Source organism: Poecilia reticulata, chromosome 15, assembly GCF_904066995.2.
Source record: "Poecilia reticulata chromosome 15, P_reticulata-male-v2, whole genome shotgun sequence".
Taxonomy (NCBI): Eukaryota; Metazoa; Chordata; class Actinopteri; order Cyprinodontiformes; family Poeciliidae; genus Poecilia; species Poecilia reticulata.
The window spans coordinates 24,163,468-24,185,033 of record NC_088844.1 but is presented as its reverse complement, the minus strand read 5'-3'; the positions used below and the strand labels follow the sequence as shown (position 1 = coordinate 24,185,033).

At 39.5% G+C, this 21,566-nt stretch overlaps 1 protein-coding gene across 1 annotated transcript; it reads left to right on the top strand.

The window, feature by feature from the left end:
* Nucleotides 1-567: 567 nt before the first annotated feature.
* wdr11 (WD repeat domain 11) lies at nt 568-20,141 on the top strand. The gene is made up of 29 exons (XM_081616373.1): nt 568-782; nt 1,984-2,095; nt 2,359-2,512; nt 2,677-2,850; nt 3,439-3,640; nt 4,040-4,205; nt 4,985-5,087; nt 5,365-5,563; nt 5,909-6,009; nt 6,668-6,844; nt 7,606-7,690; nt 8,491-8,597; nt 9,573-9,648; nt 10,144-10,252; nt 10,723-10,844; nt 11,358-11,505; nt 11,868-11,974; nt 12,333-12,447; nt 12,716-12,887; nt 13,030-13,138; nt 14,090-14,152; nt 14,934-14,999; nt 15,217-15,397; nt 15,660-15,755; nt 16,419-16,584; nt 16,706-16,803; nt 17,359-17,504; nt 17,629-17,711; nt 17,910-20,141. The coding sequence occupies exons 1-29, from the start codon at nt 697-699 to the stop codon at nt 18,107-18,109; spliced, it is 3,723 nt and encodes a 1,240-aa protein (XP_081472499.1). The 5' UTR covers nt 568-696; the 3' UTR covers nt 18,110-20,141.
* The last annotated feature ends 1,425 nt before the right edge of the window (nt 20,142-21,566 follow it).

Sequence of the window (21,566 nt, the reverse complement as noted above, 5' to 3'; positions counted from 1 at the left end):
CATGGAGAGAGCCTTGGTCAATTCCACTGCTGGCACAAAATAATACTTAAAATGTATCTGTCACTTAACTAAAAATACGAAGACCCACAACAAAAACATACTGATGATCACCCAGACCTTTGAAAAAATAATATGTGAAAAAAGTGTACATTTTTGGAAAGTGTCCAGTCACACTTGGTATCAAAAATGTCTATTCTTGCATTTATGTGATGAAAGCATATATATTTCTCATTCTATATCTAGTTTCATAGGTTTGTCGTTTGCAATAACCGAGAGAACACATTATTTTGCATTATTAGTCCATTAAATTGTAACATTTTCCTTCAAGGAAAATGTCTCAAAAAATGTTCTGCAAAATATAGCTGGTTATCAGTTCCCATGTACTGTTCAATTATGGTTAAAATAGATTGTTTGTTGAAATAGTTTAGAAAATTATCAGTCCAAAGTAGATGCCGTGTTTCCTTTGAAAAACTGAGATAAATTAGTTTTATATCAGTTTTAATTATTTTGTTACGTTTAATGACGTCACCTGCGGAACCCTACTGCGGTGGAATTTGTTGCTGCACGGTAGTGTTTATGGAATTCCTATTCACTTCCTTGTAGAATTCAGACCATAGCCGAACATCCAGAAGCGAAGTAATTTTCGCAGCCCGCAGTTAATAAATGTTAATGTAGCATCAAGGTTTATAGCTGACAATGATTCCTTACACTGTCAACATCAAACTTGCTGCACGGACGCTGACTGGCACGCTTAATTTGCAGAACAAAACAGCCGTAGACTGGTGAGTGCTGCACTTCCGCCGTTAGCATAATTGCTGTGTTCCTATTTAATTCAGTCGCTAATGACATTGCGGCTGTCAGATAACATCGTTATTTTTATTGAAACTATTTGACTAAATTGGTGGTTTTTACTGTCGGAAAAACTCCCAGTGTCATGGCGTGTGGGCAATGCAGAATTGTGTCAACAAGCAGCCTTGCAGGACATTTTTGTGTCATGTGACGTTAGGTTTGCTTGGACCGAATCCTACCTTATGAGATTTTCCTTCGTTGTTGTCAAACCTGACATCGTTGTGTTAATTTATTCAGCGTATGCTGTTTACAACAAATGTACCGCTTTATATTTTGGAAATGAAATGGTAAAATATTTTGGACACTGATTTTACCATTATTTCATAGAACCTAAACAAATTCAGTTAAATGCATTCATTTAATTCTCACTATAAGCATTTCCCCACCACTCCATTCCAGTTCATATCTATTTGTAGAATTCAATATGACACAATCTCATTTCATAACAGTGCAGTGAATTGCAGTCCCATCACATCCGATCCAATGACGCATCCAGATTAACTTTTTTGTATGAAGTCCAAAAAATACAATAGTGAAAGTCACTTGTCATGCTAGCTGGAAAAATGCTATCTAAGGGATCACAGCTGATTCCATTGAGTTGACGATTTTTCCAGTAATCTTTTTGACCAAATATGTGGTAACAGAGAAACCAGGTTTAGTATGACATGGCATCTGCCTACCACTGTGATGACAGAGTACAAAATCAAACACACTGAACCAGAAGAACTTTGCATAAGAGAGACAAATAAAAAGAAACAGAATTTAATATTGACTAACATAGTTATTTGCATGATTGTACCTTAAACAACCTTTATTAATATGATATGCACCTTGACTTTCAAAATATATTGAAGTCAATTAAAATACAAAACAAATGTTTTTATTAACATAGCCTTGAAAGTAGTTAATTAAATGCAGACTGAGATAAAACAATAGAACATAGTCCAACATTTTCAAGCCCGCTGCGAACATACACTGTATGTTAGGTCTTTTACAGTCATTTCCTGTATATATGTGATCTTCTTCATCAAATAACCAAAAAGTCACATATGGTTTACCTGCCTTTATGCACCTAAACTTTGTTGTTTTTATTTATTTTTTCCATCCATTCTGTTTATTTTACATATCTTACAGGGGATGGCAGGGGCTAATAGCACAAGGATGTCACTCAAGTATTCTTGTAATGGATCCAAAGACTGCTCAGACCATCCAGGTCCTGGAGAGGCACAAAGCAAATGTTGTCAAGGTGAGTTTTCCTAAGTTAAATGAGTTAAGTTGTTGCTTTTAAAACATTTAGATGAAGCATAAAGTCAAAATGAAATACAAACGCATAAATTGTAATTTAAACAAGAACTTGAGTGATTTGCGATTCTCCTTTTTTTGAAGGGAAAAATTTGCAGCATTGTGTGTGTGTTTTTTTTAATTATTTAAATCAAGCATTAACTTATTTCCTCAACATGTTGCAAGTGTTTAAGTATTTGAGTCAAAATCTGTGTGTTGTGCTTGTAGGTGAAATGGTCAAGAGAAAATTACTACCACAACTTGAGCTCTCCCTACTGTCTGCGGCTCGCCTCAGGAGACGCATCTGGGAAGATCATAGTGTGGGACGTGGTCAGTGGGACAGCTCACTGCGAGATCCAGGAGCATTCCAAACCCATTCAGGGTGAGGATCTTGAAGTAACTGATCATGAAGCTCTGACTCAGTCATTTACCATCCACCACATGAGAGAGCCCTCAAACTCTGGTTCTATTGTTTGGATTCTCCGAAGCACTGTTTGTTTTCCTGCTGCTCTTCAATTCGTTGTCCTCCCTGTTTTTCTGTGTCAGATTTGGAATGGTTGTGGAATCAGGATGCGTCCCGTGACCTGCTGTTAGCCGTTCATCCTCCTAACTACATCGTTCTGTGGAATGGAGACACAGGAACCAAGCTGTGGAAGAAGAGCTACGCTGAGAATATCCTCTCCTTTTCCTTTGACCCTTTTGATCCGTCCAACATGGCATGTAGGTCAAATAATGACATTGTTTTTAGTTGTTCACTTCTGGACTGGAGTTGCAGTAGTAAAGCCATCTACAAGAAAGGACAGAACAGACTGTACTTGTTGAGGAAGCTTAAGTTCTTCCATGTTTGTAGCAAGAAGGTGTAAGTTTGTTGTCTTCTGCCACCATCTGTTGGGGCAGCAGCATCAGAGAAAGGGACATAAAAGGCTCAACAACTTGATAAAAAAAAGCTGCCTCTGTTTTGGGAACGACTGTGGTACAAAGAAGGATTCTTCATGGAATCCCCAAAATTATAGACAACCCTGAACATTTTCTTCATGAGACTGTTATACTACAACAACAACAACAACATTGTCTTCAGTCATACTTTTAACTATGAAACTGCTGGTAAAATTTCTGTTTCAAAAAGTGTCGGATGCAAACTTACAGGAAGACTTAATTCCAGCAGATTTGGATTAGTAGGGGCATCATGTACACTGCTCAAAAAAATAAAGGGAACACTTTAACATTTAAGTGAACACTGAAGTGTTCCCTTTATTTTTTTTGAGCAGTATATTTTAAACCATTTATGTTTTGTTTCTTTCTCGGCAGTGCTGACCAGCGAAGGAATCGTTTTCATCACAGATTTTTCCCATTCCAAACCACCGAGCAGTGCTGGAAAAAAGGTGTACATTGCCAGTCCTCATGCAAGCCCAGCACACACCAAGCCTGCACCTGCTGCTGCTCCTGCACCCACTGGTGCCAAGAAAGCCCTTAATAAAGTGAAAGTGCTCATCACCAATGAAAAACCCACGTAAGTTTCTCCCCTGGCCTTCAGTTAACCTGGTTTTTCCCAGTGAGACTTCTTGTCAGCACTGCTCAAAGGCACGCGTCCATGGTAACGGTGACTTTAAAAGAGAATGAATGATAAGAAAAGCATCGTAAAGTTAATTTAGTAAACTGATCAACCAGGTTTAAATCCTTTCCTTAAGTAGAGGAATGTGCATTAATACTGCACCTGGACCTAAAATCCCTGAAAATACAATAAAGTTTGAGATTTTAGTGTGATAAAATGTTAAAAAAAAGTTCAAAGGTTATGCATGCCTTTTCAGTCATTTGAATTTTCTGTTTCATTGTCAAGTCTTCCAGTGCATGGATGGAAAAGTCAGGGTAATAATTGACCTCATTTCCTTCCTGCGGTGCGATGTTGCAGTGCAGAGGCGGTGACGCTGAACGACTGTCTGCAGCTGTCCTACCTGCCGTCCAAAAGGAACCACATGCTGCTGCTTTATCCCAGAGAGATTTTAATCCTGGACCTGGAGCTCAGCCAGACTGTGGGCGTGGTGGCCATTGAGCGCTCGGGGGTCCCTTTCACCCAGGTGAGGGAATGCATATGCTATGGCTGAAAAGTTTGACAAAATCATCATGAGACTTCACAGGAATGCTGCGTTCTCTCAAATTTCCTTCATCGCTGCGTATTCTTTTTGGCAGTTTTATTATGTTCTAGTGTTGGCATTACAGTCATTTTTTATGTTTAACTTGCCACATCACTACCTGAGCTCATTTCGGTTTTTTATTTAGTGACAAAACCCATAGACAAAAACGCATAAAAATATTTCTCTTTGCTCAACTTTAAGCCTTACTTGCTTAATTTGGGGTTTTGAATTGGATCTGTGGTTCTTCATCTGTGGTCTGGTGTGCAAGTAAATAATAATTATTTCACAAAGAAAGTAAGGGCATCACAGATTACAAGTGATACTTGAAATAAGCTACAATAATAAGGGTAGTATGTTTTATTATTATTGCAAACATTGAGTTGATTTAAGTTGACCCAGATTCAAAAGAATGGTAAAATAATTATTTACAACATTTACCAAATTGGACGTTGACTTCAGTGTTATGTTGTTACGATTTGTGGAACATTCAAATAATAAAACCCAACAAGTTAAATGTGTCGTATTCAAATATTTAGAACGTGTCAAAGACTTTAGAAAAATTCTTGTATAAAATGGTATAAAATTCACAGAAGGGCTTAATTCAAGTTTCATGTATTGTTTAAATGTTTAGCAGTTTAGTTTGTTTGTGTTTGAATGAACAAATTACACATTGTTCTACTATTTAATTAAACTTGATCAGAAAAGCATTTTTTCTTCCTCAGGTAATTCCCTGTGCTCAGCGCGACGCCCTCTACTGTCTGCATGAGAACGGTTGCATCACGCTGCGGGTGTGCCGCTCAACATCTGCACAAGAGGAAGCAGCAGGTATGGAAACGGGAACTTCAACACCTAATTTCTCACACAACGTTCGCATCAGTCATTTTCTACTCGGGTATCTTCCATGTATTCTTGCTCCAGCTAATACTGCATTGAAATTAACCTTTGTCTGTGCTTCTTGTGTGTCTTTAATCCACTATTCCTGGATGCTAAGCCTTTTGTGAAATTTTATCTTCTCTTGATTTACTCTCCATCGTGGACATCTTTCTGCTTAAATCTCCTTCTCATAATTTCTTCTAAAATGTTCATTTTCCTCCTTCAACAGACCCAGAACAGAGTGTCCAGGAGCTTGTTTATGACCTGCGCTCCCAGTGTGATGCCATAAGAGTCACTAAGACGGTCCGGCCGTACCGGATGGTTATTTGCCCTGTAAACGAGAACAAAGCTGCCCTCATGGTCAGCGATGGAAGAGTCATGCTCTGGGAGCTGAAAGCGCACACTGGGCGGTCGGTTGCCAATCCAAGGTAGGCAAAAGCTGGAACTATTTTTACATAATAATGTATGTTTGATTAGTATATTAAAAGGTCAGTCTATTTTAACATAAATAATCTAAAATTTTGTTGTCAAGTCTTTGCAGTGGGGAATTGCAAAGTCTTGCTATGGTTAATGAACTCTTCTTTCCACTGTGGGAACTCTGAGTATAATTTTGTTTCTCTTTCAGTGTTGGGCTGGGGTTGTATTAACCAAATATTTTTTGTCTTTGACCTTCTGTTCTTGCTCAGTGGATCAGCAGGCTAATAAAAAAAAATATTGTTCATTTCTCAGAAAGACAAACAAAATCATTTTTGATTGATGTTCTTCCTCCTCAGTTCTGGTTTGTCGCCTCTCTACTCCCCCGTGTCGTTTTGTGGAGCTCCTTTGGGTCCAAACCAGAAAAGAATCCAGGATCTGTCTCTCAACAGCATGATCAGTAAGATTGATGTTTAAAGCAGAAACATCACTCTGTTCACACTGTTGAAGAATGCTTTTAGTAATTTGAAGTACATTTATTTAAAACTAGTGGAAATTTTGCAAATTTACTGTTATTTTTCATTATAAACTACTAGCTCTGCTGCTATTTTTTAGTTGCATTGCAAGCAGTATTTTATATGATGTTGATAACAGTCATTAAAGCTTCATTGTCTATTTCGCCTGATTTATTTTCATTACGCAAGGAAACCAGTTTTATCTTTTGATAGAAGCAAATTAGATGAAATTTAAATGAATAAGCGGTCAACAAACACTTAATGGTATGATGGGGAGAAAATTCAATCTGAATCGTGTCCTGGAGCGGAGACCCATCTAAAACATGAAGGACAGTGGATTGAGCCAGGATATAAAACCACTGGTGTAATTAATAGACTTTATTTGTTCTTCACTTTTAAGGGAAAAAAAAAAACAATAAAACTTAAGAAATTACATTTTTTCTTCCATATTTTCTCTGTCTAAAGCATGTAGCTTTCACTTTTTGTCTATTGTGGTTTAAAAAAAAAAAAAAAAAGAGAGAGAGAATACATATCCAGGATGTACAAAAAATTCTGCTTTTTTTTTATTTTTTATTTTAAATGACTTCTGTGTAATTTATCCAGGTCAGACACTGATTGCTGGTGAGGCTCCTCCTCCGTCTTCTATCCAGCAGGAGGTCCAGCTGAAGTTCCTGCTCACCGGCCTCCTGTCTGGTCTGCCGCTTCCTCCGTTTGCCATCCGCATGTGTCCTCCTCTCACCACCAAGAACATCAGCCACTATCAACCTCTTCTGGCGGCAGGTGGGTAGGAAAGCATGAAGACGAGGCCTGTTGTGAACAGTTATTTCAGTAATTTATTAATTATTTCTATGATTAATGGAAATAAAAATGTGTCCTGTTCTGTAGTAGAAGAAAAATATGAAACAGAAAATGAATAGCAGGAAGCCATTTTGTTCCTTTTTTTTAAATAAGAAAACACTTCATTGCTTAAAATAGAGTCCTAATCAAAACCTTTTTGATTTAAATGTCTTGTCTCCTCCTTGGCGGTGCTTCTTTCTGTCCATTCATCAACAGCTCATTAGCGGAAGTGAGATTGTTGTGCAAATCAAATGAGCATCTGAACGGAACACAACACGCTGAATGGTAAAACATAATTTAACGAAGACTCGAGGAACTTTACAAATCAAGGTCCTCAAATTTGATGAATCGTTACAACCCTATGTCAGACACACATCCACACACACATCTGTAACGTTTAGATGAAGTACAGCTCTGCCAGAGACAAGAAAAAAGGACTAGTAAACCTCACATGGGAGTTTCTCGTTGTATCAGATGTCACATGGGAGTTTAAGTAGGTTGGGTTTGTTCATCGGTGAAGTTAATGTGTTATTTCCTGCAACAGATCACTCTGCACCAATCTCAGGAAGCCTAAAACAGTTTAATGTGAAACTTTTTCTCTTATCAAACATGGCTCTACATGTCATGACAAAAAGAAACTCTGTGACTTATTTTTATCAGTCATATTTCTTATGGGCTGCTCTTTTTCTGTTTCCTGATCTCAGGGACCAGCAATGGGTCTGTACTGGTGTACAACCTGACCAGTGGTCTTCTGCACAAAGAACTCAGTGTACACTCTTGTGAAGTCAGGTAAAAGCTTTTCACTATTTGTCCAGAGTCCCACCACCGCAAGCCAGTGGTGAAAAAGCATATGGAGTTATTTTACATTTTCAAATATTTCGCAATGCAGGTCATCTCAAAAGACTTTACATGACAAATGAATTCAGAACCGATAACTTATAATTAAATCCTGAAACCTAACTTTTTACTGATCTTTTAGTTAAGTTGGTAAAAATAAGCTAGTTAATCTACATTAACTAGCTTATTTTTAAGCTGTTAATGGCGACTGTCTTGCGATCGGAAGGTTGTAGGTTCGATTCCAGCTTCCTCCTGCCATATGTCGATGTGCCCCTTGGCAAGGCACTTAACCCCAAATTGCCTACCGAGCTGCGTATCGGTGTATAAATGTGTGAGCGTTTGTGAGTGCGAATGGGTGAATGTGACTCTAGTGTAAAGTGCTTTGAGTGGTCAAAAATGATTGGATAAAGCGCTATATAAGTTCAGATCATTTACCAGTCTATTTGCGTACAGTAAATTGTGTTGAGTCATTGACTTTGCAGCAATTACTCATCCTGAGCATAGAGGTGTTGCCAGGGCAACGCAACCTCTCTTTTTTATCAGGAAACTTGAAGTGGAACCAGGTTCACCATGAGGCTAACTTAACAGAAATGAGTCCCTGAGAAAATACAGAAAAAATTAATTCAGATGCACTTCTTATTAGAAAGAAAAGCAGATTATGCTAAGCTAATATCAGCTAGCGCTACACTCCACCTGCTCAAAGAAGCACCGAAGAAGCAAACTGTCTTTACATGATGGCTTTTCTCCCACAGGGGGCTCGAATGGGTGAGTCTGACCAGCTTCCTGTCTTTTGCCACTTCTTCCCCCAACAACATGGGCCTGGTGCGAAACGAGCTGCAGCATGTTGACCTTCCTACTGGTAAGCAACACACAGTGGTTAGCTAAGCCTTGCATTTTCACCTTTGATTTCTTTATTCTAAACTTAAAATAAAATTAATAATAACTTGGAGCTTTGTCTTCTTATTGCCATTCGTGGTGTGTAATAAAGCTACATGAGTAGGTATTGAAGTGGATTCTTTAAATCTCACCTGTTCAGTGTTTGGATTAATAATAAGAGTTTACAAGGGAGTTGCTATGGCAATGTTTCTTTCATGTGAACATCATAACTTTACAAGCTTAAACTGTCGAGCTTCTGTCTCTCTTTCTGTCCGTGTGTTACGAGGTCTAGCGAGCAACATCCCTCCATGCTATACAGCAGATGGGCATACCTTTCAGGAAAATCAAATTTCTATATTCTAAGTTGATCTCTGGGTTGCAAAAAGCTGTCTGTCATAATCATTACTCAAATTAAAATAAGTACATGAATAGCATCACTTTGTAGTGATTCTACTTTTTTTTTTTACTTGAAATACTTAGAAAAAAAAGATGCTCGAATTTATTAGTAAGTACTATAGATCTAGCAAACATTTTAGTTTTTTGTGCACCTATTATAATCCTCAGGGAACCAGGTAATTCACCCCAGGAAAATCTTCAACTTTAGCATTTAAACAAGCTGCTTTCTAAATTTGTTTTTTTGCAGAATCAAGTCAGGAAATGTAGTAGCGCACCCCTGAATGACATTCTTGTTTTGTTGAAAAGGCTATCTTGATGTTTTCAATAATTCTGTTTTTTGTGGGTGAAAAGTTGCTGAAGCGGAGTAAGAATCACAGGAAGTTGCGGATTAAATTGCACTAGTTTCCCTTGCAGCTCCAGCAAGAGAAATGGCAGAAAAAGCTTTTTCATCAGGAAAATTAGACGAATCAATTGTTTTAGATGTATGAGGAAACATTGTTTGTTCTTCCCTCAGTAGCTCTTCTCATTATCTGTCTTCTCTCTTTCTGCCTGTGTGTTTTAGGCCGATGCTTTGCATTCAGAGGTGAGCGAGGGAACGATGAGCCGCCCATCGAAATGATTAAAGTGTCTCATCTCAAGTAAGTGTTGACCTCCTCCCAATTGAAACTTAACAAATAACTAGCTAATACACATACATTAGAATTTCATAGTATAAAGAGGAAAGTTTGGCTGACTAAGAGGTTTCGGTTGAAAAGCAATAAATAATTAGTGCATCTTAAACTTCAGGTTTAATGGAGTCTTATAGAGAAAAGTGTGGAGTTGACTGTTGAATGGTCAAAACTCTGCTAAAGTCAGGCTGTGTAAGTCAGAGGATTGTAATCTAAAGCACAACCATAAACCTGCCTGAAAAGGATTTAAAGAAAATAATTCAAAGTATTCTGAGCATTTAAGTGTAAACATGTGATTGGACTGCTTTGGTAGACCATAAGAGAGCTACAAGACATCAGCCCTTAGTGAGATTAAGCAACATTACGAAGAATAATTGCTTTTCGGAAAAGGGAAAAACTCGGTCAATCAGTAGGAGTTTCTGTCATTTGAGGTCAGAGATGTACATGTGTGTTTGTCGTCCTCAGGCAGTACCTGGTGGTGGTGTTCAGAGACAAACCCTTGGAGCTGTGGGACATCAGGACAGGGACACTTCTTCGAGAAATGGCCAAGAACTTCCCCACTGTCACTGCGCTGGTACCACAGTTTTGCATATTAGTGAAATCTGGATCCTTTTCTTGTTCCGACAGTTTTTGTGTTAAAGTAACATTAAAACATAACTGAAATGGTGTCTTAGTTTTAAGTATTGTAGATGCTTTGCGTTGGAAGAAAAAGTGTAAACTATAATCCTTTCTTTCTTTTTTCATGTTTTATAATTAAACCTGAATTCATCATTCCATCAATCCATTCTCTTCCTCTTATTAATGAAAATATTTCCTCTCATTATTATTTATATTACCAAAACATAATTTACAGCAGTTGTGAAAACGGTCGCTGCTAGTTTGAAGAGATGTTATGAAAATGATAAAAATTCAGATTCAAGAGAAGTAAAAAAACAACTTGATATGAATTTAAACCCTGCAGCAGCACAACGTTGGGCGTACAAGACGGCATACGTCTGATAGTGTTATTAGAGACTTGACACCTGATGGTGTGTATTTCAACAGGAATGGTCTCCCTCCCACAACCTGAAGAGTCTGAAGAAAAAGCAGATGGCAGCGAGGGAGGCCATGGCCAGGCAGACCGTGTCGGATGCAGAGCAGAGCAGTGTTGAGTCCTCAGTCATCAGGTAAGAGTTGAAAGTTCATCAATTTGTTCCTGATTTTACTTGGTTAGAACACTCTGCAGACAAAATCAATTAAATTAACTTGAAGCCACAGCCAGGATGCTAGCGTAATAATAAGCTCAAATTGAAGATAACATTTAAGCAGGTATTTTCACTGGTCTGATGTGATATTTAATTTTAAATGGTATGTTTTCATTACCTTTAAGTGGAAAATCATTATATTTAACAGAAATAAAAGCTTTCAAGCAACTATTGTTGTGTAATTAACCTAAAATGTTTCACATAGTGATAAAATTAATGGGCTTTTCAATAATCTAATATATTATTAGATAGAAATATGGACGGTGTGGATATTGAGTGCAGGCAAAGAGGGAAGTGCAAAAATAGAAATATAGTGTGTTTATGCTTAACAAATATGATAATAAATTATTACTCTTGATTTCTGGACTTCAGTACCAACAAGTTTTTTTTTTAACCACAAAATCACAGCTTTATTTCATCCTTACTCCCCTACAGTCTCCTGCAAGATGCTGAGAGTAAATCGGAGACCATCCAGGCCATCTCTGCCAGGGAGCACTTTGTGTTCACAGACACCGATGGCCAGGTCTACCACATCACCGTGGAGGGCAACACGGTGAAAGACGGAGCACGGATCCCTCCCGACGTGAGTCGTAACATTTTTTTAGTTATCACTCCACTCCTAGCTTCATATCTGATCGTTACAAAAAGTTTTTCCAGCCGCTATTAATGAGTCGTCTGCTTCTGTCACTGCTTGTGTTGTGTGCTCTCTTGCCATACCTTTTAATAGTTACTTTGTATTTGTGATGTCACACACACTTCACTGTGCGCTGGAAGTTTAAAAGCTAGTTTTTCTTAATGCTTCGTTTATGAAAAGTAAAAAAGAATCCTGAAAAAATAGCAGATAGGATTCTAAAACTAAGTTCTGGTCTAACATCTTTCATGGGTTTTGTTATCTTTGCTTATTAAATTTTTTGGATGTAAACCTTTGCTCTTCCTTTGCTGCAGGGTAGCATGGGCAGCATTGCCTGCATTGCCTGGAAAGGCGACACCCTGGTGCTTGGAGATGTGGATGGCAATCTTAACTTCTGGGACCTAAAAGCTCGTTTGTCCAGGTAAAACAAGAAAGAAAAACGTCCCGGATGTTTGGAAGTAAATGACAGTTTTACTTTTCAACTCATGTTTTCCATTGTGAGGAATGAATCCGTTCTGGTTCCCTGGCTGTCCAAGCATGTTACCAGTGCAGATAACTCTGCTTGTAAATCCTCTATTATCATCTTTCAAATGAAACACTTTTGTCGACTTTTAAGAAATTTCTTGAACAGGACAGACTTTGTACAATACATTTTGTACAAAAAGTGGCATACAACCTTTTTCTCCTTGTCGATTTCTTTCTTTTTTTTTGGTCAGTCATTTATGTTTAAAGAGGACCAGAGCAGGACCAGTTCAATATTTGAAACTGATTTTCCTCAGGGGGATACCGACACATCGGGGCTGGGTGAAGAAGATCCGCTTCGCTCCTGGTAAGGGGAACCAAAAGCTGCTGGTCATGTACACAGACGGAGCAGAAGTCTGGGACACCAAAGAGGTAAGGCCCTGTTTACACTTATCACAGTACAGCTGAAACAACATTGGAATTAACTGCTTGATTATTAACTTTGGTCCATATAGAGTCAGTTTCCGAAAAGTATTTGCCCTCCTTACTGGTGTCAAAAATCAATTTTCAAATGATAATTTATTTTATTAAGTAAAAAGAAAAAAGCTACAAATGTGAAAGCGGTTAAATAGATAACATTATAATGTATTCTTAATTAATTAAAAATACATTCAATGTTTGTGTTTCTCATTCTTTTAAGGTCCAAATGGTCAGCAGTATGAGGTTTGGACGCAATGTGAACTACCGCATCCTCGACATCGACTGGTGCACATCAGATAAAGTTGTGTTGGCTTCGGACGACGGCTGCGTCCGAGTGTTGGAGATGGCCATGAAGTCGGCCAGTTACCGCATGGATGAGCAGGACCTGACTGGTGAGCAAGGCAAATGCTAGGGCAAGAAATGAAGTTGAAATGTTAAAAAGGAGGATTTGGTCATTCAGGACCCAGCTGCACTTCACACTGTGACACGTTCTGGTATGTTAATGGATTAACATCTCCTTCCTTTTTCTCACAGACCCGGTGTGGTGTCCTTCCCTGCTGCTACCCCGGGCTGCCCTCACTCTTAAGGCTTTCCTTCTCCTGCAGCCCTGGTCAGGGACCTTCACTATGGACATCACTCAGGTGTAAGTCTCTGTGGCTGAATACACTATCATCATCATCATCATCATATAAATCAGGAATGTCATTTACAGCCTTCCTAGTGATTTTCTGCAACCCATGATTCTATAATAAAGCAAGTTTTACTGCAATCACTAGCAATATGCAAATAGACACTACTTTTATGTTTTAGGAAGACATTTTCACAGAGAAATGAAATCTTCAAATAAATTGTTGCGCAACACAAAATATTTCTTAAGTTTCCGCAGAGCAAACATCCACTCTTACACGCAAAGACACCAAAAAAAAAGTCCTATAATAACAGTTGTGCAAGACATGTAGCTATTTAATGTAGCCGTTTAGTTTATTATTGAGCAGATAATAGCAGAACAAGCACAAGAAGTTGAGTTTTAATTTTTTTATGTAGAAAAATATCATTTTTGTGGCTCCACCAAGAACTTTCAAGTAGCAGGTTTTGGGCCCTCATGGTAAAAAGTTTGGAAACCACTGATGTAAACTCGGAGAAGAAAATTCTTTCTACTTGTTTTGGTTCAACTTTGTTTTAAATTGGTATTGTCCTCCATTTTGATGCTCCACACTTGACGCCGTCTTTAGTTTGTTGGAATTGTTTTCGAGCTGTAATGGTAGCATTTTCATCAAAATAAAAAGGGAACATATAAATCGGATAAAGAAGAAATTTTCTTAGAATTTAATCTGATCATTAAAAAAAGCTTACGTGTCAGCATAAAGTCCAACTGAATTGATTTCTTTCTTTTTTCCCCTTTGGCAGTGCATCATTACGTTTCAGTTTTATTATTCACAGATGAATCAGGGAACTACTTGACCTCAGCATATCTAGTAGTCTGTGATTGTAATCGACTCCACTGTCAGGTTTCCGTTCATTATGATTATGCAACATTTAACCTCACAAAAACACCAAGATAACCATTTTCCTTTCTTTGATCTCCCCACTTTAGAGATTACAATGAAAAAGTGGAGATTAAAGGCCTGATCCAGGAACAGCTCAACTCACTGTCAAAGTAAGTTTTATGTGTCCTTTTGGTGGATTTTAAAGGCTTGTACAATTGCTAACATGCTAGACTATTTAACTTTTGGCTCAAAGTTGCAAACACTATATGTCCATAATTTTGTGCTTTTATTGGTTTGTTTTTTTGGGTCAACTGGTTATGCAAAAAGTGACCTAAATGGTTTTTAAGAACAAGAACTTGGTGCTGAACTTGGCTTAAAAATATACATACACCCCCCCTAACATTTGGATGGACGTGCTTTATCAAGGTCAACAAGCTTCTGGATCAATTCTGACTGGACTGGACTTTAAAGACAAGTCTATTATTTAGCGGTCAGTCCTGCCAAGACGACAGAATCCGGCCAGAAACGTATTTTTGGCAACAAAACAGTTTGTGTTTCCTCTATAAATTGCTAGAAGACAGTTATGTAATCGTCCGCGTGTGTGTGTGCACATTTAAGTATGTACGATTATAGAAAAGCCATAAATAAATTTAACATCAGGCACCAAAAACAAGCGAGAGGCTCCATTACATACAGAAAGGACAAACATTGACGTGAGTTTCAACACTTGGACTTGTAGCCTGAAGGTTAGAATTCAAATACTCAGTTTCACATGTTTGTATCTTTCTATCAATATGTCTGCAGGACGTTTTTTGGTAAATGAAGTTTTGCCTTTCAGGTTAAGTTAGTTCTAAACTGCAGCTGCAAAAGCAGCGTGTACTCTGAGGCCTGGAAGATAAAAACAGCCTCTCTGGTTCTGCTGCTCTGCTGAATGTGTGTGTGGTTTTTCAGCGATATGAAGAGCGTGCTTCAGGACTCAGAGCTGAGTCTTCTGCAGCGCTGCCTCCTGGTGTCACGGTGGGTTCTCCTTCTTTGTAAAGTCTTTGTTAATGTTCAGATTGTACTATGTTAAATGCCAAGGGACGAATAAGTTAAAAGACGTTCAAAGTTATAGGAGCTCAAATCATTAGTGAGCATATTACTAAGAAAATAAAGTTCCTTGTAAAACGGAAGAATCCTTCAGAGAGAGTTTTTCCTCTCCTGAACGTGTCCGACATGTTGTGGTTGACTCTAGGTTGTTTGGGGATGAGTCCGACCTTAACTTCTGGACAGTGGCGTCCCACTACCTGCAGCTGTTTGCCCAGGCTCGTCAGCTAAGCGTGACCTCTGAAGGGGGGAGCGAAGAAACCCAGCCGCCGTCTCAGAACCACCTGGACATTTGCCATGACATTTTGTGTGAGAGTTCTTACTTCCAGGTCAGTAAAAGGAGAGGCGCATTAGGTAGTTTTACTTGTTTCTTCATCTTCCATTGAGAAAAGATCCCAAATCCCACTAAAAGACATTGAAGTTTGTGATTATGAAGTAACAAAATGTTAAAATGTTACAGACTTGTGTTTTTCTGCAAAATGCTGTAGTTTCCTTCGTTGTGTCACTGAGTTCATGACTCATTTCTCCGACTCATAAACATTTTAACATCAATATTTGGACGTCGTCTTCTCCACCTGATTTACTCAACAGAAGTTCCAGCTGGATCGAGTTCACTTGCAGGAGGTGAAGAGGTCCAGTTATGAACACACCAAGAAATGTGCTGACCAGCTCCTCCTGCTGGGTCAGGTAGGTACAACACCATCCCGTCACCCAAACCAGCGGTTCTCAGACTTCATGGTTACCGGGCTGAGTCTGAATCTAAACCAAGAGTAAAAAAATGTTTAATGAATTTACTTATAGCTGACCGGCAAAAAAAAAAGACGGCACTAAGTTTACAGTTTGTTATTGAGCCTAAACTGCTCTGAACATTATGGGACATTTCAACTTTTACAACATGGCTCCCTAAAATGAGATATGAGGTCCAGATTGTTCTGCCTTTTGGTCGGGATGGATCAGGACTTTGAAAATTGCTAATCTACACGTTTTCATAATTTCTGCCACAAGGCTACAGTTGCTTCTCAAGCTAACTTTTTGTGCGAGAGGAATTAAGGATTCCTATTGCAAAGTTTCTGTATCTAGATTCTCACATAGTTTGCAACATGAGGCCTGATCCGTTTTGTTTTAATCCAGCTTTAAAGAACAGTGTTCCACTTCTCAACCGTGCATACACTCAGATTAATTGTAAATGGATCATAATCTGGCGCAGAGAGGCCTGTCCACAACCCAGCATGACCTTCCTGATTCTGTACACCAGATTAAAATTGTGATGTAAACATAATTACCGCTCACAGTACCCGGTGCTTGCCTGCCTCAGGTGTTGTGCTCGCTCCATCTTGTTGTGTCTCTCAGACCGACCGGGCGGTGCAGTTACTGCTGGAGACGAGTGCAGATAACCCCAGCTACTACTGCGATTCACTCAAGGCCTGCCTAGTGACCACCATCACCTCCTCGGGCCCTTCACAATCTACAATCAAGCTAGTGGCCACCAATATGATTGCTAACGGAAAACTGGCAGGTAATTATCACAACCTGTTGTCTGCTTTGTCAGTTTAAATGAGCCAAATGCAGAAAGTATGAGTCTCAGTAGTTTGTCTCTTCTAAACACATGTTTGTGGACTGTTCTGACTTTGTTGCAGAGGGAGTCCAGTTGTTGTGTTTGATTGACAAGGCGGCGGACGCCTGCCGCTACCTGCAGACCTACGGGGAGTGGAACCGAGCGGCGTGGCTCGCTAAGGTAACTCAGCGTTATGGGATCGGATGCTGATGTAGTGGGTTGACGGAGGAAGAAAGTGGGTCTATTGAGTTGGAGACAACAAGTAAGACGGAGCTCATTTTTCTCTATCGTTGCTCATAGTTTTAAAGGTGGGATTTTGATTTTAGTTATTTCCAGGTCTGAATGAGTGAGCAAAGAAAATGAAAATATGTTTATACTTGAGCCATCCATCCTTTTTCCATCTTTTTTCTCTCTCTCTCTACATCTCTCTCCTTGTTTTTTCTTTTTTTTTTTGTCTTTCATCTCAATTTCTCTATCAGAAATCTAGCAGATTTGGTACAGAATCTGTCTATCCTTACTTCCTTCTCACCCTCTTTATCTCCTTCTGTCTTTAATTATTATTCTTTATCCATCTGTCTTAAAATGTGCAAATTTGGGGAATAAAAACCATTGGATAAAAATAAAATGTACAAACTCAGTGCTGTGCTCTGACCCACCCTTCACTCTAAACCATGTTAGTGTGTTGTACTTGTAGCTTTGCCTGTTGTCAGGCGGTGTGAATCTCTGGGTTTCCAGGTGCGCCTGAACCCAGCAGAAGGCTCCGACGTGCTGAAGCGCTGGGCAGAGCACCTGTGCTCCCCTCAGGTCAACCAGAAATCCAAAGCCATCCTGGTGCTGCTGTCCCTGGGCTGCTTTTACAAAGTGGGAGAGATGCTGCACAGGTGAGAGACTTGATCTAAATGAATTATATGTAACAGGAGTTGATAAATGCTTCATAATCACACATGAAGCATTGGTTTATGGCTAATGTTCTAACCTCCTTCTGTGTCTTTCTTTTCTTTTCAGTATGAGGTACTTTGATCGCGCCGCCCTCTTCATTGAGGCTTGTTTGAAATCTGGAGTAATGGAGGCCAACGACTCTTCCAATATCCTTTTTTTGAAATCTCACTACAGCACTCATTGGGTCTCAATGATGCTTAGGTCGCTTTCCGTTTTACACAGGCATATTTTAGGCCAGTACATACATATTGAAACACCACTCTGACGAGTGTCTTAGAATTGCTTTGTGAGTTTCCTCGAGTGTTTACACGTAGTGTTGTGTCCTCCTTGACCCGTCGCTGCACATAAACTCATCGAGGCTGCGTTTCTGGAGTATGCACGGCTGCTGCGTTCACTGGGCCTGCGGGAGGGCGCCGCTCTGTGGGCGTCGCGGGCCGGCAGCGCCGGAGAGCAGCTGATGGAGGAGCTCTTCCAGGGGGAAGGTGGCGTTCCCGAAGCCGTACTTGGCGAAGACGAGGTGGAAGTGGGACTGGAGAGCACAGAGTGAGCGCGTGTCTGTCACAACTCGAACATTATGAATGAACTCTGGATCGGCGTCCGGGAGATTCATGCTCATCACCTCTGCGTCGCTGAAGAGAGAAGATGCGAGGTGTTTATTCCTTGTGAGATTTTTACTGGAAGCTACCTGCGTCTGTGGCTGTGATGAGGTTGAAGCGATGGAAACGGTCTTTGTGTGTGTGCGTGTGCGTGTTCATGTGTAAATGCATGTAACGGCCCAAGAAGAAACACTTTGTGTCCCCATCACCTCTTTGTCACTTCATGTTGCTTCCATTTAAATCCCTGAATGTTTAACAAATGGTTACTTTGTGATGGTTTTGGTGATGTCAGAGTACTACTGTAGCTCTATGGGTGTCACTGAAAAAAATGATCTCTGTCCTTTTGAAAGTGTGTTGTTGCGGTGCCCCATGGGTGACTTTCTTGATTTATGAATTGCACTTTTAATTTTACACCTAAGACTTTATAATTTGATTGGAGAACTTGCTTTAAATGGCCATGTGATTATGCACAAATACACAAAAGCAACTTGTTCTTTGAGTCACTCACCAAAACCTCCTGACTTTTCCTGATTTGTCAGTTTGATATGAAAACTGTCACCATAGTGACGACATAAATTAGACACATGATGTATCTTAATCCATTCCAGTTATCTTTTTGGATCCTTTTGGCTGTTTCTATGGACACTTGCAACAGTTTGCCGTCTGTGTTTTTGATGTTACGGTAATGAAGTTTGCTACAAACGGAGCTAAAAGCTGTTAATCAGACCTCTGAAACGTTTAACCAGTCTGTGCTGCTTTCTGAAATAATCCCTTGCATTCATTCATTCATTCCCCTTAGACCTTTTAAACTTTTGTGATCTTACAACTACAACATTAATTGCAGTTTATTGGGATTATACACGAAAGAGTAACACTAAGTAGCACATGATTGTGAAAGGAAACGTTAAGCTCAGCTGTGCATATCCTGAGTAAAGATATCCTGCACAGTTTTCTTGTCTAAAATGCTCAAACTCAATAAGAAGAGAATATCTGTGGACATCTGTTTTCAAGTCTTTCATACAGATTTACCTCTGGACTTTGACAGGACCATTTTGACACGTGACTTGTTAGTGATCGCCAGCTAGAAGCTGAACTTCCACCCCAGTCCAAAGCTTGGTGAAGGCTCTAATAGGTTTTCTCCTTATTTATTTGACTCAAATCATCTGTGATCAGTTTCCCACAGCATGATGCTGCCACCACCAGATTTCACTGTGGGGTAGGTGTGTTCAGGGTGATGTGCAGTGTGAGTTTTCTGCCTCACAAGTGACTTCTGAAGTCGACTGGTTCGGATTTGTGCAAATATTTTTGGCTTCCACACAATTATGCACTATTTATATGCTAATCTGTCGTATGCAATTCCAATAAAATACATTAAAGTTTGTGGTTATAATACAACAACAACATAAAAGTATAAGGGGTGCGGATACTTTAGCATTGCCACCCGTTCTTCGCTTTACATGCTCAACATATCCTGAAGATCCAAACCATCAGCGTCATGTTGCAAAGATTTTAGAGTGTTTGTGATTTAAAAAAAACGAACAGATTCTTACTTTTAGTGTTGATGTGTTTCATAAACACACCAGTGGTGTTTCATGTAATCCGTGTTACTGTAAAAAAAACTGAAACAGTGTTGCTATGGTAACCCACGTCCACTGACGGCTCCGCGAACACATGGAGGACTCGCGATTAGCCGTAGTGTGTCTTGCTCTGTGTGAGGGCATCGTGGAGACGTGCGCTGGTCTTCTTTTCCATTTGATATGTTTAACAACATTCTGCTGCTTTTCTTTATATGTACAATAGAATTATACTGTTGAAAATCCTGGCACGTAGACATGTCTTTAATTGTATATTTTCTAAGAAGAAAAAATCCGTAATGTTTATCTTTTTTTCTTTGTCTATTGTTAAAACCGTGATTCTGAAGCTTTATGGCAAGATAAAGAATATATGTGTATATGAATGGTAATAAAACATGTGTTCAAGGTTTGTTTTTTTTCCCCCCCTCTCTCTTACATGAATGTTAACACAAGAGGGCGCTCTTGTCTCTTAAAATAAAGCTAAACGCCTCCAGCACTTTAGTGATAATACCAGAAAGATCTTTTCAATATTATTGCTGATACTCTGGGAATTCCAACCCAGGTAGGCTGAATTTTAATGTTCGCTCATTTATCAACCTGTCCTTGAAGTGAATCAGTCCCAGCGTGAGCCACTTCCGCAGTTAATTAACTTCTTTTCTGCTCGGGAGGCAGACCAACAGCTGGCCTCAGCTCGCTGCCCCAGGTCTAACCGTTTTCTCCCTTTTCATCGCCTCGGATTTATTCTTCGGTCTGTATTCTCCTTCTCTTCCTTGCCCCTCAAGAAAAGAAAAGAAAAAAAAAAAACTTGAGACAAAGAGAAGAAAAACTGTCTGGAACACACAGGGCTCCCAAATGACTTGTTTGTGCTCCTTTTAATGGCTTGATGAATAACTGCCGGAGAGCTGTTACAGCCAGATCATCTGTATGCATGCAGGGCCTCGCCGCAGGTTTTCTCCTACAGCCACCCTGCTACCTAAAACAGCGACTCCGATCCAGCTGACCTGACTTTATAGCTCCCTTTTCCAACTTACTGCTTCTTTTCTACTTTTTTTTTTTTTTTTTTTTTTTTTGCACCTAAATGCAACCTGGCAGACTTATGCCTTCGCCGCACCTCCTCCATTGATTCCCTTGAAGGCTTGTTTCCATCCGCTGCTTGGCCCCTTCTAAAAGTGGAATAAAAGCAGGCAGGTCCTGAGACCCAAAGCTGTGAGAAGCACTTAAAGGGCTCTGGTCTGTTTCATGCACAGGCTGAAAATCAGCAGCAGACACCAGTAAATATTATTGGGCTTTTTATGTTATAGACCACTGGTACAACAGTAAATACTACATTTTCCAAGTACTTTTATTATTATTTTTTTGACAGTAGTGCAGCAGATCTTGGAACATTTTCAGAAGAAAAATATGTAATTAGCAGTTGGGTTGATTGAAGGATGGTGACCTTTATTCGTTTTTTTTTTTCTGATGCTATCATGAAAAATAAACTTGGAAGTTTGAAAATTAACTGAAATGTTCCTAGAAGAGGAAAATCTTGAGCTTTCTCCCCAGCCTGACATCAATATCCTGCATGGCCCCCTTATACACATGCATGCAATTAAAACCATGTGTAAGTGGATTCAGCTTGAACTCAGTTTAAATCAGTTGATCTGTGAGGACATCAGTGAAGAAACAGGATTGTGGAAACCAATGAACTGGAGTTTGACGTCACAGCAAGTCAGCCAAGACGTGAGCAAAGATGGTATTAATCCGAGAAGATTAGCTTCTAAAGCCACGGCTCAGGTGGGAGGACCTGGACACGACGTGTTCATAGTGTGATATAGAAGTTATTTCTTATAGA